Genomic DNA, 18,098 nt, shown 5'->3' with positions numbered 1-18,098 from the left:
TTGTATTGGGGGCCATTGTCTGAGACTAAAGTCTCTACCAAGCCATGCCTGGTAAAGGCTGCCTTTAGCTTGTGGATCACAGCTGCAGATGTGGTGCTGTGAAGCCTGTCCAGTTCAAAAAATCTGCTGTAGTAATCAACAGTCACTATGTAGTCCTCGTTGTTCCATGTGAACAGATCCGTTGCCGCGACCTGCCAGGGCCTGTCTGGGATATGGTGAGGTATCATGGGCTCTTTGACATTTGATGGGCGGCGTTCTAGACAAATGGAACATTTTCCAACAATGTCCTCAATGTGTTTGCACATTCCGGACCAAAACATAATGTCACGTGCTCTTTGTTTGCATTTTTCCATGCCCATATGTCCAGCATGAATTTTTGTCAACATCTCTTCTCGGAGACTGGTAGGAATGATGATTTTCTCCCCTTTGAAGACGATTCTGTTGATTTGTGACAGTTCGTCTCTGTGGTTCCAGAATTCCGATATGCTCTGAGGGCATTTCCTCCTTTCCTCAGGCCATCCTTCATGTATGACTTTGCTCAGCAGTGTGAGTTGTGCATCTTTCTCTGTTCCTGCTCGGATCTCCTTCAGTTTTGAGTCACTCACAGGTAAGCTGTTGTACACCATGTGCACCTGCACATCCATGCCTTCACTGAGGCTGCTGTCCTGGTAGCTAAGAGACTTTCTGGAGAGCGTGTCTGCGACAGGAATGTCTTTGCCTGGACAGTGAATGATCGTGAAGTGGTACTTCTGTAGCTGAAGGATCATTCTCTGTAGCCCTGGTGGGGCTGCGGCTAGTGGTTTCCTCATGATTGACTCGAGGGGTTTGTGGTCGGATTCCACAATGACTTGTCGGCCATAGACGTACTGGTGGAAACGCTTACATCCAAACAGAATTGCATATAGTTCTTTCTCGATTTGAGCATAGTTGATTTCACTGTCTGAGAGAGATCTGGAAGCGTAGCCGATGGGCTTTCCTTCTTGCAGTAATACTGCACCTAGTCCGTACTTTGACGCGTCCACTTGTAGTCTGAGCTCTTTGTTGGGGTCGAAGTAGGCAAGAAATGGTCCTGGTTCTCTGGTGATTAGGTCTTTCATTTTCTGAAATGCTGTGTCATGTTGTTTGTCCCACAGGAACTCATTGGATTGTTTGAGCAACTGACGCATGGGTGCGTTGATTTCAGAGAGGCTCGGAGCAAACTTGGCTAAGTAGTTAACCATGCCTAGTACTGTCTCTAGCTCTGCGCGGTTCTTCGGCGGCTCCATCTTCTTGATGGCGGAGATTTTCTCTGGATCTGGCTTAATGCCATCAGTTGAGAGGCGATGCCCGAAATAACTGATCTCGGTGGATCCGATTATGCTTTTCTCGGGGTTGAGCCGAATACCTTTCTCCCGTGATCTTTGTAGCATCGCACGGAGGTTCCTGTCATGTTCCTCTCTATTCCTGCCATAGATGAGGATGTCATCTACAATTGCGACTACTCTGTCGAGGCCTTCATAGGTTTCGTCGATCTTCCGCTGGAATTCATCCTGAGCGGAGAAAAGACCAAATGGTAAACGCAGAAATCGGTAGCGTCCAAATGGTGTGTTGAACGTTGTTAGCTTAGATGACTCTTCCGTGAGCTTGATAGTCCAGTATCCTGATCGTGCGTCGATTACACTGAAGTAACGTGCTCCCACTAGCTTGGGTGTGATGTCATCTAGCGTTGATAGAGGGTAGTGAGGGCGTTTGATAGCCTTGTTCAAATCTCTGGGGTCGAGACAAACTCTGAGCTTGCCTGTACATGGTTTCTCAACCACTACTAACGCGTTTACCCACTCTGTCGGTTCTGTTTCCCGGACGATGATTTCTGTATTCTCCATGCTCTGCAGCTCCTCCTTCACGCGACAGAGCAAGGGGTATCCTTCTCGGTGGGCAAACCACAGGGGTTGCTGCTGGGTCAAGGTGGATAGTGCATTCACCTGGGAATAGTCCGATTCCTTTGAAAACGTCAGCAAACTCCTCCATGACTGTCTGCTTCTCAACTGGTGCTGTCAATGATAGCACTAGCTTGATGAGGTCCATGTCTAAACATGCCTTTAGACCTAGCACTGGAGGTGCTCGAGTGTCAATAATGTAAAAGTCCAACATCATGTCGCTTTCTTTGTACTTGCATTTTATCACGCATGTGCCTTTTACAATGAGCTGCTCACCCCCATAGCCGGTCAGTCTGCGTGAGGTGGGCTGTAGCTCACACTCATCCTTCAAGCTGTGATACTCACTCAGAGGAATTACATTAACCTGAGAGCCAGTGTCTAGTTTAAACTTAAGCTCTTTGCCCTGTTTTCCTATCTCAATATCGGCATAGGCTTGCTCAGTCCCTGAAATCTGTTTTTTCTGTGACACAGAATCAATAAACAGTTCCTCTGCATTTGGCTCTCCACCTGGCATTTGGCTGTCACTCACTGTGTGTACTGTTTTTCCGAAAACATTCCTGCAAACTTTAGCAAAGTGGTTCTGTTTACCACATTTAATACATTGCCTTCCTTTGGCAGGGCATTGCTCCTTTTCTCCATGCATCTTGTTTCCACAATATCCACAGTTTTTGAAGCATTTTATGTCTGTGTCGCCCATTTTTAGAACTCTCTCTGTTCTTTCTGTTCTGGAACACGCTCTCTGGGCGGTGTTCTTTGTTGTGTGTCTATTAACTGCGTGCACTGTCTGTTCACGTGAGCTGTTCGTGGCGCCAGTTATGGTTTTCAACTGTGCTTGGGCTATCTCGTGCGATCTAGCTATGTCCATAGCTTTGTCCAGCGTTAGCCCGGACCCAACATTCAAAAGTTTCTCTCTCACTTTAGCTGAATGTATTCCAAACACGATGCGATCTCTGACTATCTCATCATTGTCTGCATATTCAGTCTTTTACCAGTAGTTTTAACTCAGTCACGAACTGCTCAAACGACTCACTAGCTCCTTGTACTTTCTCCTGAAACTTGTACCTAGCGAATATCGTATTTGTCTTGGGCATCACATATGCTTCAAAATGGTCAAAATAACTTTTCAGTACCTTTGCTTCATCCGCGGTGAGAGACCATGTGTTAAAAATGTCTCTCCTTTTTTCTCCGATCCACAGGAGTAGGTAGCTGCATCTTTCTTCCTCCCCTTTGCTTTTCAACGGACCCGAGAACATCAACTGCATGTGTTGCTTGAACCTGCGCCATTCTGTATGTAAGTTCAAAGATTTCCGATCCATTCGAGGCAAGGGAGCTCCAGCGATGTCCATTTCAAATCCCTGTTCTGACACCATGTCTTATTTTGCACACTTTGTACAAAACTAATAAATTGCAGGACAACAGAGTATTACAGTTTAAACTCTTTTATGAAGCATCAGGTCTGTGATCTGACTCATACAGCACAGTGTGGACAAGATGGAGTTAGGACCCCTTACAGATGCTTGCAGACCAATGACAACTCAGCATGTGATCACATGTGAATATAATAGGTATTCCTTACAGATGCTTGTGGGCCAATGATAATTCAATATGCAAATGGTCCAGCACCAGTGGTGTAAAAATAGCCAAAGTAAATCAGCATTTGAATGCAGACACTGTGGACCATAGCACACACCCAATACACACTGATTTTTCGCACTAGAATGCAAATGACCTGTGAATTATATGACAAATTCAAAGAGCGGCATGATGCAATGGGACTGAGTTGCCGAACTTCATCCTGTGGGATTGCTCAGGGCTACATTCAAGATTTTGCACAGCAATATATAACCGGTGTTGACATCTGCTCCTTACATATTATCACCTTCAAGGGGGGGAGTTTACGCAGGGAAGCGAGATCATTTTCAGACCATCTGTAAGGAGACACAAGTACTGTTCAGTTGAAATGTCGCCAGTGTAGAGAGTAGAAAGCAAGGAATGGAGAGGGGGAAAATAAACAAAAGTTCAAACCTCCTCATTTCAGAGTCCCACACATTCTAGTGAATTGGCAGCTTGCCATCTAGGGCAGCAACAACAAAAACCCATTACTCCTCTACCTATCTAATCTTTGTACCAGTTTCCATTCTTAAATACAATTCATTGTTTCCTGCCTGTCCTCCTGCCCACCATTTTCCCATTAGCTGCTGTCTGAAGTCAAAATCCTACAGATGCCAACGAGTCTTTCTTACTGATAAATAAGGAGCCACCATGAGATACCTGTATTTGTCCGAAGATATAAACTCACCTGACTCTAGTCAGAACTGCGTACTCGCATTTAGAAACAGTGCCAGCAGTTGGCAGGTGGTCACAAAATCTGTACTTTACACTTACACAGGAGATGAATTTGGGCTCAAAGAAATGGCACTGCCGTGGAATGAGCACTGGGTCTTCTGTTAGTGCCCTGTGTCAGCATCAAGCACCCTCTAGTCAGGTATGGCATGAGCTAGTTTCAGGGCAAATGCCCCTCTACACTGCTCGAACATCACTCTGCCCCAACCTCAGAGGAGCATCCCTGACTGCAATAACAACAACTTATATTTATATAGCACCTTTAATGTAGTAAAATGTCTCACAGGAGTGTTTTAAAACAAAATTTGACACTGAGCCACATAAGGAGATATTAGGGCAGATGACCAAAAGCTTGGTCAAAGAGGTAGATTTTAAGGAGCGTCTTAAAGGAGGAAAGAGAGGTAGCGAGGCGGAGAGGTTTAGGGAGGGAATTCCAGATCTTAGGGCCTAGGCAGCTGAAGGTACGGCCACCAATGGTTGAGCGATTAAAATCAGGGATGCTCAAGAGGCCAGAATTAGAGGAGCTCAGATATCTTGGGGGGCTGTGGGGCTGGAGGAAATTACAGAGATAGGGAGGGGCGAGGCCACGGAGGGGTTTGAAAACAAGGATGAGAATTTTAAAATAGAGGCGTTGCTTAACCGGGAGCCAATGTAGATCAGCGAGCACAGGGGTGATGGGTGAACGGGACTTGGTGCGAGTTAGGACACGGGCAGCCGAGTTTTGGATGAGCTCAAGTTTACGTAGGATAGAACGTGGGAGGCCAGCCAGGAGTGCACGTTGTGACACTTCCATTTCCCACACTAGCCATCCTGGGACTTCTCTGAATGAGACAGAAAACATAGTCCTAATTTATGCCGAGTTATAGGGAGTTGTGGGCTGTGAACTTATACTCACTTGGAACTGGATGAAGGCTGCTCCAACTCACTTCATTTAGAACACTGGGATTATCAGCGAGGGAGGGAGGGGAAGCAAGAGCACGCGGGAGCACACAAGAGGCAATGTCATGAATCTTACCATTCATGTAGAAATGACTCATGAGGTAACACTGGGCGGCCAGCTGGTGGCGCCGTCCAAAGAAAGTATAAATACTCGGGCATGGGCCCTGCTTGCTCAGGACGATTTTGTAACCAGGAACTAGTGATGTAACTAGAACTCATGGTTGTGAAACAGTTGATTAAAGCCTTGTTTTATACTCAAACCAAGCACTCAGTAGTTTTCTTACGTCAGGCATCATTCAATCAGTCTGGCGTATCTTCAAGCTTGGGTTACAGTGATCAGGCCATAGTTCAATGTTCAAGTCCACAGCACCACCCAATTTCCATCAATATTTTTACCTTATCTTTTAGACATAGCAAGGGTTAAAATGAATGGGTTCACTATTGATTGTTCCACATTTACTTACTTCCAGAGATCTCGAACAGAACCTTATCATTGAGTCCGAGTCGTAGTTCTGGCATTCCTGACAGAACGACCTTCAGCTTTACATTTCCAATAATCTCACTTTTCAGGACGCTGCCATTTGCACTCACCTGGAGAAACAAGATACGATGAGGCAGGCACTATACAGCATGCAGAAAGTCAGCATTACTGTGCATGCCCAAACTCACACACACACACACACTCACACACTCACTCACTCACATACTCTCATACAAACACACACACACTCACACACTCTCTCACACACACTCTCACACACACTCTCACACACACTCTCACACACACACTCACTCACACACTCACTCACACACTCACTCACACACTCACACACACACACTCTCACTCACATTCACACACACATACTCACATTCACACACACATACTCACTCACACTCTCACACTCACACACACACACACAATCACACACACATACTCACTCACACTCTCACACACACACACAATCACACACACTCACACACACACAATCACACACACATACTCACTCACACTCTCACTCACACACACACACACAATCACACACGCATACTCACTCACATTCACACACACATACTCACTCACACACACACACTCACACACACTCTCACACACAATCACACTCACACTCACACTCACACTCACACTCACACTCACACTCACACTCACACCCTCACACACACACACACCCTGCCCGACAGGAAGTGGGCAGCTGCACAGTCAAAATGCCCTCCAGGAAAGCTCACCGGCCTGTTCCCACTTCAGGGCCAACTTACTTCATATTTGTATTTCCTCACACCAGGCAACATCCTGGTCAATCTGTGCTGTATCTTCTCTATTGGCTCAACATAATTCCTATAGCATGGAGCCCAAAACTGCACGCAGTACTCCAACTGTGGTCTCCCCAAGGTTTTATATAGATTCACCATGATATCTCGACTATTATATTCTACACCTCTTGCCATCAAACCCAGTATTCCATTAGATTTTTATGGCCTCACCCACTCGTGGGTGAAAGACATGAGTACCTGGTCCAAATATAGGGCACTTTGAGTCAACTCTTACAGAAGTTAACTCACACTGACTCACAAGAAGGGTTTTGATAGAATAATTAGAGAGAAACAGTTTCCACTGGCAGGAGAATATTTTTTACACAGCGGGTTGTTATGATCTGGAATGCCCTGCCTGAAAGGGTGGTGGAAGCAGATTTAATAGTAAATTTTTTAAGGGAATTGGATAAACACTTGAAGGGGAAAAAAATGCAGAACTATGGGGAACAAGCTTGGGAGTGGGACTAGTTGACTAGCTCTGCCAAAGAGCCAGCACTGGCACGATGGACCGAATGGCCTCCTTCTGTGCTGTATCATTCTGTAATTCTAAGTAAGACACTCAGATCACTTAAGGGAGTAAGTGATGCCACTGAATCCAAGAAGGTATTTATACCAAACCTGAGTTTGTAACATTCCTTAATCTAATTTTTCTCTGGTACTTATCTGGTTTGCAACTGTTATTAATTTTGATGCTTGGGAGGAAGGGGAATCCTTTAACCCTCCAATATTCTACTTTTATTTATGCATGTACATCTGCTTATATAACACCCCTTTCCCTAACACGTTCACCTATATCCGGAGCTGAAGTTAACTACTAAGTATTTGTAGTCTAATTCATACATTTAGAGGCAACGTCATTTGAGATCTTTTCACAAAACAACAAAACGTACATTACAATCCCACATAAATGGTAACCTTATTAGAAAAGGACGCTGCCTACGACAGCGCTCCTGTCAGGCAGTGTTAATGCTGTCTCTTCCCTCCCTGTGCAATACTCGCTAGAAGACTGAGGTGGCTTGAAAGATGCCACTGTTACAGTCACTGCTGCTCACCAATAAATTGACAGATTCGATCAGATCGATGAACACTTCATTCTTTCTGTATTTTATACCCTCTGATCTCCAGGACACTGCGTTTGTGAGCGTAGCAGGGGGGCGCGGTGCTCCAATTTCCAGCTTGTGACCCTGCTGGATAATGTACCTGAAAATCAAGGGTTAAAAATAAAAAGAGTCCATTAAATGATCAGTGGAATTCTTCCAAAGTAGAATGAAGATGCATTTCGTCACTACGTCTTGGCACGTTTTCGTAGCACAGCAACACACTTAAACTTACAACACCTGGCATAGGTGTCATATAGGGTATAGTGGTGACATTACTGAACTAGTAATCCAGAGGCCTGGACTTATACAGTAATTCAGAGAACGGGAGTTCAACTCATGCACCCTGGCAGTTAGAGAATTTTAATTCATTTTTTTAAATCTGGAAATAAAAAGCTGGTACTGTACCAGTAAAATTGGCCATGAAGCTGTTGGATTGTCATGAAAACCCAACTGGTTCACTAGTGTCCTTTAGGGAAGGAAACTCGATGTCCTTACCCAGCCTGGCCTATATGTGACTCCAGTTCCACACCAATGTGGTTGACTGTTAACTGCCTCTGAGCTGGCCCAGCAAGCCACTCAGTTGTATCAAATCACTACAAATGCAGTGGTTCAAGTCGGAAGCACACAGCCACCTCCTCAGGGCAACTAAGGATAGGCAATAAATGCCAGCATTGCCAGTGACACCCACAATAGGGGAATGAATTTTTTTTTAAACATGGCTAAGTAAATTCCAACAACATTCACTGCACCATCATTGAAACCGAGTCAATAAATTATTTTCAAAGGGTATGGGTAGTTTAAAAGGATCACTTCAGGCCACTCAAAAAAAGGCCGAAGAAATTTTCAGTTTTTATTTTTGTGGGCCCAGGAGAAGGAGAAGTGCTTGGGCCTGCGCCCAGAAAGAAACTCCGGCCCGCCGCTCGGACCTTAGGCCGCCACAACTGACCTGCAGAGCACTTGCTCCACCAGCTTTGCGCCATTTTGGGCGTAAGTCGAATTATAGAGAGAGATCAAGAGAGAGATGTAGAGATTGAGAGAGAGAGAGATGTAAAGAGAGAGAGAGAGAGAGATGTAGAGAGAGGGAGAGATGTAGAGAGAGAGGGAGAGAGATGTAGAGAGAGGGAGAGAGAGAGATATAGAGAGCGAGAGAGAGAGATGTAGAGAGAGGGAGAGATGTAGAGAGAGAGGGAGAGAGATGTAGAGAGGGGGAGAGAGAGAGATGTAGAGATTGAAAGAGAAAATACTTCCCACAGGGGCGTGCTGTGACGCAGGGCTCGCCCATCTCACCGACACTCTTTAATATTTACATAAATGAATTGGCAAAACTACTTGAACAATCTACAGCACCCGGCCTCACCCTATATGAATCCAAGGTTAAATTCCTCCTCTATGCAGATGACCTGGTTCTGCTGTCACCAACTAAGGAGGGTCTACAGCAGAACCTGGATCTGCTAGAGTCGTTCTGTCAGACCTGGGCCTTGACAATAAACCCCCCAAAACCAAAGTCCTTGTGTTCCAGCAAAGATCCAGACATCAGGGACCCAGAATAAATTTCACACTAGGAACAACTAAAATTGAACAAACCACTAACTACACATACTTGGGCTTAAAAATCAGTTCTACGGGAAATTTTCATCTGGCTGTGAATGAACTGAAAGAGAAAGCAAGAAGGGCTTTCTATGCCATTAAAAAATCAATCCAAATAGAAATCCCAATTAGCATTTGGCTCAAAATTTTTAAATCAGTAATTGAACCAATTGCACTCTATGGCAGTGAGGTGTGGGGACCGCTAACACAACAAGAATTTGCAAAATGGGACAAACACCCAATTGAGATCCTACATGCAGAATTCTGTAAAAGTATCCTCCGGACTCAAAGGAAAACCGTAAACAATGCATGCAGGGCAGAACTAGGCCAATATCCATTAATAATTACTATCCAAAAAAGAGCCACCAAATTTTGGAAACACCTAAAAATGAGCAACCCCCACTGCTATCATTACGAAGCCCTGAAATGCCAAGAGAGGATCATAAAGAAGAATACCCTCAGTCAACTAGTCCAGGGACTCAGTGAAGTAACTACTAACAATAACCAGCCCCAGGACAGTGACATCATAACACAGAGAATTCGACCCAACACAATTGTCACTAAGCAAAAGGAAAAATATCTGTCATATTGGGCAGAAACAACAAAAACCCAAAACAAACTCAATTGTTACTTGGCCCTAAACAGACAATACAACATGGCTGAATACCTGACCATGGTAAAGGATAGCAAACTGAGAAAAACCTTGACAATGTACAGACTTAGTGAACATAGCCTGGCCATCGAAAAAGACAGACACAGGCAGACCCGGCTGCCAAGAGAGGACAGGATATGCTCTCACTGCAGTCAGGGAGTGGTGGAGACAGAGATGCACTTCCTCACAGCTTGTGGAAAATATCAGGGCATAAGGGAGAATTTCTACCCAAAATTCACAAAAATATGCCCTGAATTCAGAAATTTGAATGACGACCAAAAACTCCCATACCTACTAGGGGAACAGAGAAATTGTGTAACCTTAGCGGCACACTATGTTACAGCTTGCCATAAACAGAGGGACAACCATTAAATCTAAGAAAAGAGTATACACAAATTATACGAATGTATATTTATACACTCAGGGATATCACGGAAATCACAGAAACCCCACAGTGCAGATAGAGGCCATTTCGGCCCATCGAGCCTGCACCGACACATATCCCACCCAATCCCCGTAACCCCTACACCAACACATATCCCACCCTATCCCCGTAACCCCAAGTATTTAATCCCCCTAACACTAAGGGTCAATTTATCATGGCCAATCAACCTAACCGCACATCTTTGGACTGTGGGAGGAAACCGGAGCACCCGGAGGAAACCCACGCAAACACGGGGAGAATGTGCAAACTCCACACAGTCACCCGAGGCCAGATTCGAACCCGGGTCCCTGGCGCTGTGAGGCAACAGTGCTAACCACTATGCCACCATGCATATATCTGTTTGTACACTGTATGGATAGATCTGCGTTTATGTGTTCAACCATAAATGTTTTTTGATGCTTTGGCAACATAAGATGTACCTTGTCATGCCAATAAAGCGATTTGAATTGAATTGAAATTGAGAGAGATGTAGAGAGAGAGGGAGAGAGAGAGATGTAGAGAGAAAGATTTAGAGAGAGAGATGTAGAGATTGAGAGAGAGAGATGTAGAGAGAAAGAGAGATGTAGAGAGAGGGAGAGAGAGAGAGAGAGATGTAGAGAGAGAGATATAGAGATTGAGATTGAGAGAGAGATGTAGAGAGGGAGAGAGGTAGGGTAGGTAGGAAGGATAGATTAGACAGATAGGTGGGACAGATGGGATAGATGGGATAGAATGAAGAGATACACAAAAAGTACAAGTCAGCGGTGTACAACAGAGCCTTGATTAATACTTCACAATTTTTTTTTATTCTTTCATGGGATGTGGGCGTCTTGGCAAGGCCAGCATTTATTGCCCATCCCTAATTGCCCTTGAGAAGGGTTTACCCTGTGTGTTTGTCTAACAAGTACATCGTAAAGATTGGAAACATTTAAACTGCTTAATTCTTTGTCAAATGAAATGTACTACTTGTTTATGAATATTTTACGGGTGGGTTTGTGTCCTGCACTGCACCTAATGGAACTTGATTCACCTTAAGATGGCTGGGCTGTCCCCAATGTAGGACAGATACAACAGAGACAACCTCGTGTTCTGTTCTTTTGCTTGTGCTGACCTTGGGTGGTGTGTCTAAAGAATGTTTCTGCATAGAATGAACTGGGTGTTCGAAACTAATCCCAAGGTGCAGTGCTCTTTTTGTAAAGTTATACCAGGTTGATGTGAATAGGTAGGTATGAGGGGCAAGTTGGCTAAGGTAGATTGGGAAACTACATTAAAAGGTATGATGGTAGACAAGCAATGGCTAGCATTTAAAGAGTTAATACATAGTTTACAACAAATATACATTCCTTTAAGGCACAAAAACCCCACAGGAAAAGTGGCCCAACTGTGGCTAACAAGCAAAGTTAAGGGTAGTATTAGATCAAAGGAAGAGGCTTCTAATGTTGCCAAAAAGAATAGTAAGCCTGAGGATTGGAAGGATTTTAGAAATCAGCAAAGGAGGACCAGGAAATTGATCAAGAAAGGGAAAATAGAATATAAGAGTAAACAGACTGTAAAAGCTTCTATAGGTATGTAAAAAGGAAAAGATTAGCAAAAGTAAATGTGGGTCCCTTATAGGTTGAAACAGGAGAAATTATAATGGGGAATAAGGAAATGGCAGAGAAATTAAACAAGTACTTTGTGTCTATCTTCATGGAAGAAGACGCAAAAAACTTCCGGGAAATAGTGGAGAATCAAGGGTCTAGCGAGAATGAGGAACTGAAAGAAATTAGTATTCGTAAAAAAATAGTATTGGAGAAATTAATGAGATTTAAAACGAATAAATCCCCTGGACCTGATGGCCTACATCCTAGAGTTTTAAAAGAGGTGGCTATAGAGATAATGGATGCATTGGTTGTCATCTTCCAAAATTCCATAGATTCTAGAATGGTTCCCGCGGATTGGAAGGTGGCAAATGTAACCCCACTATTTAAGAAAGGAGGGAGAGAGAAAATGGGAAACTACAGACCAGTTAGCCTCTCATCAGTAGTAGGGGAAATGCTAGAATCTATTATTAAGGACATGGTAACAGGGCACTTAGAAAATAATAATCGGATTGGGCAGAGTCAACACGGATTTATGAAAGGGAAATCATGTTTGACAAATCTGTTAGAGTTTTTTGAGGTTGTAACTAGCAGAATAGATAAGGGGGAACAAGTGGATGTGGTATATTTGGATTTTCAGAAGGCATTCGATAAGGTGCCACACAAAAGGTTATTAAACAAAATTAGGGCTCATGGGATTGGGGGTAATATACTAGCAAGGATTGAGGATTAGTTAACGGACAGAAAACAGAGAGTAGGAATAAACGGGTAATTTTGGGGTTGGCAGGCTGTAACTAGTGGGGTACCGCAATGATCAGTGCTCGGGCATCTGCTATTCACAATCTATATCAATGATTTGAATGAGGAGACCAAATGTAATATATCCAAGTTTGCTGATGATACAAAGCTAGGTGGGAATGTAAGTTGTGAGGAGGATGCAAAGAGGCTTCAAGGAGATATAGACAGGCTAAGTGAGTGGGCAAGAACATGGCAAATGGAATATAATGCGGAGAAATGTGAAGTTATCCACTTTGGTAGGAAACATTTTTAAATGGTGAGAGATTGGGAAATATTGGTGTTCAGAGGGACCTGGGTGTCCATGTACACAAATCACTGAAAGTTAACATGCAGGTACAGCAAGCAATTAGGAAAGCAAATGGTATGTTGGCCTTTATTACAAGAGGATTTGAGTATAAGAGTAAAGATGTCTTACTGCAATTATATAGGGCCCTGGTGAGACCACACCTGGGGTATTATGTACAGTTTTGGTCTCCTTACCTAAGGAAGGATATACTTTCCATAGAGGGAGTGCAACAAAGGTTCACCAGACTGGTTCCTGGGATGGGGGATTGTCCTATGAGGAGAGATTGAGTTGACTAAGCCTATATTCTCTAGAATTTAGAAGAATGAGAGGTGATCTCATTGAAACATACAAAACTTTTACAGGGCTTGACAGGGCAGCTGCAGGGAGGATGTTTCCCCTGGCTAGGGAGTCTAGAACTAGGGATCACAGTCTCAGAATAAGGGGTCGGCCATTTAGGACTGAGATGAGGAGAAATTTCTTCACTCAGAGGGTGGTGAATCTTTGGAATTCTCTACCTCAGAGGGCTGTGGAGGCTCAGTCGTTGAGTATATTTAAGACAGAGATCAATAGATTTTTGGATATTAAGGGAATCAAGGAATATGGGGATAGTGCAGGAAAGTGGAGTTGCGGTAGAAGATCAGCCATGATCTTATTGAATGGCGGAGCCGGCTCAAGGGGCCAAATGGTCGACTCCTGCTCCTATTTCTTATGTTATGTTCTTATATCACTGGTCAATACTGGAATTCTCCCCTCACTATTCAAAGAGATAATAATATTCAGATCCCTCTTCATGATCAGGGAATTTAGAGTCCCTGGCAATTAACCCATTTCCTCCCATACTGTAGTACAATAGAATGAAGCTCCAAAACACCAATATCGGTACCCTCTCCTGGCAAATTCCTGAACTGAGATACCTCCTCAGTCTGAACCACATATCACTTATTTTACAATTTAATCAGGAAAATACATCAACAATTTATAAAAATCTTCACATCATTCCTAGTAGTGGTTTGTGCCAATAATTTAAAAACATAAATGTGTGTTCAAGGAGCTTCATGATACAACCAAAATAATATTGTTTACAGCTTACAGTGGAACAGCGAATTCTCCAAAGGGGGCATTCACACTCACCTGAGAAACTCTAATGAGCAGCAGCTGTTCAGTATAATGAGGATTCCCCCTTTCACGAGTTAAATAGGTTCACCGCAAGTCTCAACAAATTCCAACTCGGATGTTTCTACCAGCTAAATTATTGTGGGAATGGAATACATGGATCTCCACATTCATTCTGGGAATGGAATACACTGAGGCCCACATTCATTCTGGGAATGCAATACACTGAATCATAGAATCATAGAAATTTACGGCACGGCGGCCATTCAGCCCATCATGTCTGTGCCGGCCAAAAAAGAGCTATCCAGCCGAATCCAAGTTTCCAGCTCTTGGTCCGTAGCCTTGTAGGTTATGGCACTTCAAGTGCATATCCAAGTACTTTTTAATTGCGATGAGGGATCCTGCCTCTACCATCCTTTCAGGCAGCGAGTTCCAGACCTCCACCACCCTCTGGGTGAAAAAAGTTCTCAACTCAACTTATGTTCTTATGTAACTGCCCTAAGAACATAAGAACATAAGAAATAGGAGCAGGAGTAGGCCAATCGGCCCCGCGAGCCTGCTCCGACATTCAATAAGATCATGGCTGATCTGATCCTAACCGCCAATCTACTATCACAGAACCATCTCCTGAATCTAACAGAATTAGACACACGAAATAGGAGCAGGATCAGGCTACACGGCCCCTGGGCCCGCTCCGCTACCCACAGGGCCATGTCCGATCCGAACCTAGACTCCTGTCCAAATTCCTGCCCGCTCCCCGTAACCCTTAATTCCCTTTACTTCTAGGAAACTGTCTATTTCTGTTTTAAATTTATGTAATGATGTAGCTTCTACAGCTTTTTGGGGCAGCATATTCCATGGACCTACCACCCTCTGAGTGAAGTAGTTCCTCCTCATCTCAGTTTTGAAAGAGCAGCCCCTTATTCTAAGACTATGCCCCCTAGTTCTAGTTTCACCCATCATCGGGAACATCCTCCCCGCATCCACCCGATCCAACCCCTTCACAATCTTATATGTTTCAATAAGATCGCCTCTCATTCTTCTGAACTCCAATGAGTAGAGTCCCAATCTACTCAACCTCTCCTATGTCCATCCCCTCATCCCCGGGATGAACCGAGTGAACCTTCTTTGTACTGACTCGAGAGCAAGTATGTCTTTTCTTAAGTATGGACACCAAAACTGTACGCAGTATTCCAGGTGCGGTCTCACCAATACCTTGCACAACTGAAGCAATACCTCCCTATTTTTATATTCTATCCCCCTAGCAATGAAAGCCAACGTTCCATTGGCCTTCTTAATCACTTGCTGCACCTGCATACTAACCTTTTGAGTTTCGTGCACCAGGACCCCCAGATCCCTTTGTACTTCAGTACTTTCCAGTTTCTTGCCATTAAGATAATAACTTGCTCTACGATTTTTCCTGCCAAAGTGCATAACCTCACACTTTCCAGTATTGTATTCCATCTGCCAAATCTCTGCCCACTTACTTAGCCTGTCTATGTCCCCTTGCAGGTTTTTTATGTCCTCCTCACTCACTACTTTCCCTCCCATCTTAGTATCATCTGCAAACTTTGATATGTTACACTCGGTCCCCTCCTCCAAATCGTTAATATAGATTGTAAAGAGTTGGGGACCCAGCACTGACCCCTGCGGAACACCACTAGTTACTGATTGCCAGTCTGAGAATGAACCATTTATCCCAACTCTCTGCCTTCTGTTAGATAGCCAATCCTCTATCCATGCCAGAATATTACCCCCAATTCCGTGATTTTTTATCTTAAGCAATAATCTTTTGTGTGGCACCTTGTCAAATGCCTTTTGGAAGTCTAAATACACTACGTCCACTGGTTCCCCTTTATCCACCCTATATGTTACTTCCTCAAAGAACTCCAGCAAATTTGTCAAACATGACTTCCCCTTCATAAAACCATGCTGACTTTGTCCTATTAAATTATGATTATCCAAATGTCCTGTTACTGTCTCCTTAATAATGGACTCCAAAATTTTACCTACCACAGATGTTAGGCTAACCGGTCTATAGTTTCCAGCCTTCTGTCTACTGCCCTTTTTAAATAAGGGTGTTACATTAGCAGTTTTCCAGTCTGCCGGGACCTTTGCTGAGTCCAGGGAGTTTTGGAAAATTATTGCCAATGCATCCACAATCCCTACCGCCACTTCCCTCAAGACCCTAGGATGTAAGCCATCAGGTCCAGGTGATTTATCCGCCTTGAGTCCCATTATTTTACCGAGTACCACTTCCTTAGTGATTTTGATCGTGTTTAGCTACTCCCCCCCTTTAGCCCCCTGTTTGTCTAGTGTTGGGATATTCTTAGTGTCTTCTACTGTAAAGACTGATGTAAAATATTCATTCAGTGTTTTTGCCATCTCCATATTTCCCACCATTAATTTCCCGGTCTCATCCTTTAAGGGACCAACATTTACTTTAGCCACCCTTTTTCTTTTTATATAACTATAAAAACTCTTACTATCTGTTTTTATATTTTTTGCTCATTTACTTTCATAATCTATCTTCCCTTTCTTAATCAATCTTTTTGTTATTTTTTGCTGTCTTTTAAAGTTTTCCCAATCCTCTATCCTCCCACTAGATTTGGCTACCTTATATGCCCTTGTTTTTCGTCGAATACTATGCTTAATTTCTTTACATAGCCACGGATGGCTGTCTTTTCTTTTACACCCTTTTCTTCTCAGTGGAATATATATTTTTAGGAAGTTGTAATATAACTCCTTAAATGTACACCACTGATCATGTATCGTCTTACCCTTTAATCTATTTTCCCAATCCACTCTACTCAATTCCGCTCTCATACCTTCATAGTCTCCTTTATTCAAGCTTAGCACGCTTGTTTGAGATCCAACCTTCTCACCCTCTAATTGAATATGGAATTCAACCATGTTATGGTCACTCATTCCAAGGGGATCCTTTACTAGGACATTTTTAATTAATCCTGTCTCGTTACACAGGACCAGATCTGGTCGGTTCAGTTACATACTGCTCAAGAAACCCATCCCTAATACACTCAATGAACTCATCCTCAAGGCAGCCCTGCCCAATTTGATTTGTCCAATTAATATGATAGTTAAAATCCCCCATAATTATAGATGTTCCCTTATTACAAGCCTCAACTATTTCCTGATTGATACTCCGTCCAACAGAGTTGCAACTGTTCGGAGGCCTATAGACTACGCCCACTAGTGTTTTTTTCCCCTTTTTTCCCCTTATTATTCCTTACCTCCACCCAAACTGTTTCATTATCCTGATCTTTTGTCCCAATATCATTTCTCTGTATTACAGTGATTCCTTCCTTTATTAACATAGCCACCCCACCTCCCCTTCCTTCCTGCCTGTCCTTCCTGATCGTTAAATAACCTGGTATGTTTAATTCCCAGGCATTGTCACCCTGCAGCCATGTTTCTGTAATGGCCACAAGATCATACCCATATGTAGTTATTTGTGCCATTAACTCGTCTATTTTGTTACGAATGCTACGTGCATTCAGATAGAGAACTTTCAAATATGTTTTGTGACACTTAGTTCCTGCTTTTGCCCTTTTTATTACTTTACCTTTTACTCCATACCTTCTGCCCCTTCCTGACACGCTCTGGTTTTTAATTTCCCCACTGCTACCGAAGTCTATGACCTTCTCTGTTGTCATTTTTATTATTTGCTCTCTCGGAACCTCCCCCCCACTAGTTAGTTTAAAGCCCTCTCTACAGCCCTAGTTATATGATCCACCAGGACTCTAGTCCCAGCACTGGCCAAGTGAAGCCCGTCCCAACGGAACAGCTCCCTCCTGCCCCAGTACTGGTGCCAGTGTCCCAGGAAGCAAAACCCATTTCTCCCACACCAGTCTTTGAGCCACGCATTTAACTCTCTAATTTTATTTGTCCTAGCCAAATTCGCTCGTGGCTCAGGTAGCTGCTTTTTAATTTGGCCCCTAGCTGCTCAAACTCCCTCAGCAGAACCTCCTTCCTTGTCCTCTAATCCTTCTACCAATTACTTTAAATCTATGGCC

The 18,098-nt window shown here is 43.6% G+C and overlaps 1 protein-coding gene across 2 annotated transcripts in view; it reads right to left on the bottom strand.

Moving 5' to 3' along the window:
• The window catches only part of ap1m3 (adaptor related protein complex 1 subunit mu 3), a 125,336-nt gene that overhangs the window by 21,157 nt on the left and 86,081 nt on the right, over nucleotides 1–18,098 (bottom strand). For both annotated transcript variants that reach the window (XM_085983242.1, XM_085983241.1), the window contains exons 5-6: nucleotides 7,577–7,724; nucleotides 5,663–5,789 (exon numbers count right to left, since the gene is read on the bottom strand). In XM_085983242.1, coding sequence (XP_085839368.1) covers nucleotides 5,663–5,789; nucleotides 7,577–7,724 — 275 coding nt within the window. The remainder of the gene's footprint in view (nucleotides 1–5,662; nucleotides 5,790–7,576; nucleotides 7,725–18,098) is intronic.

This window comes from Somniosus microcephalus, chromosome 3 (assembly GCF_052327205.1).
Source record: "Somniosus microcephalus isolate GS21.2 chromosome 3, FLI_Smic_1.0, whole genome shotgun sequence".
Lineage (NCBI taxonomy): Eukaryota > Metazoa > Chordata > Chondrichthyes > Squaliformes > Somniosidae > Somniosus > Somniosus microcephalus.
This window is presented reverse-complemented; position numbering and strand designations above follow the sequence as displayed.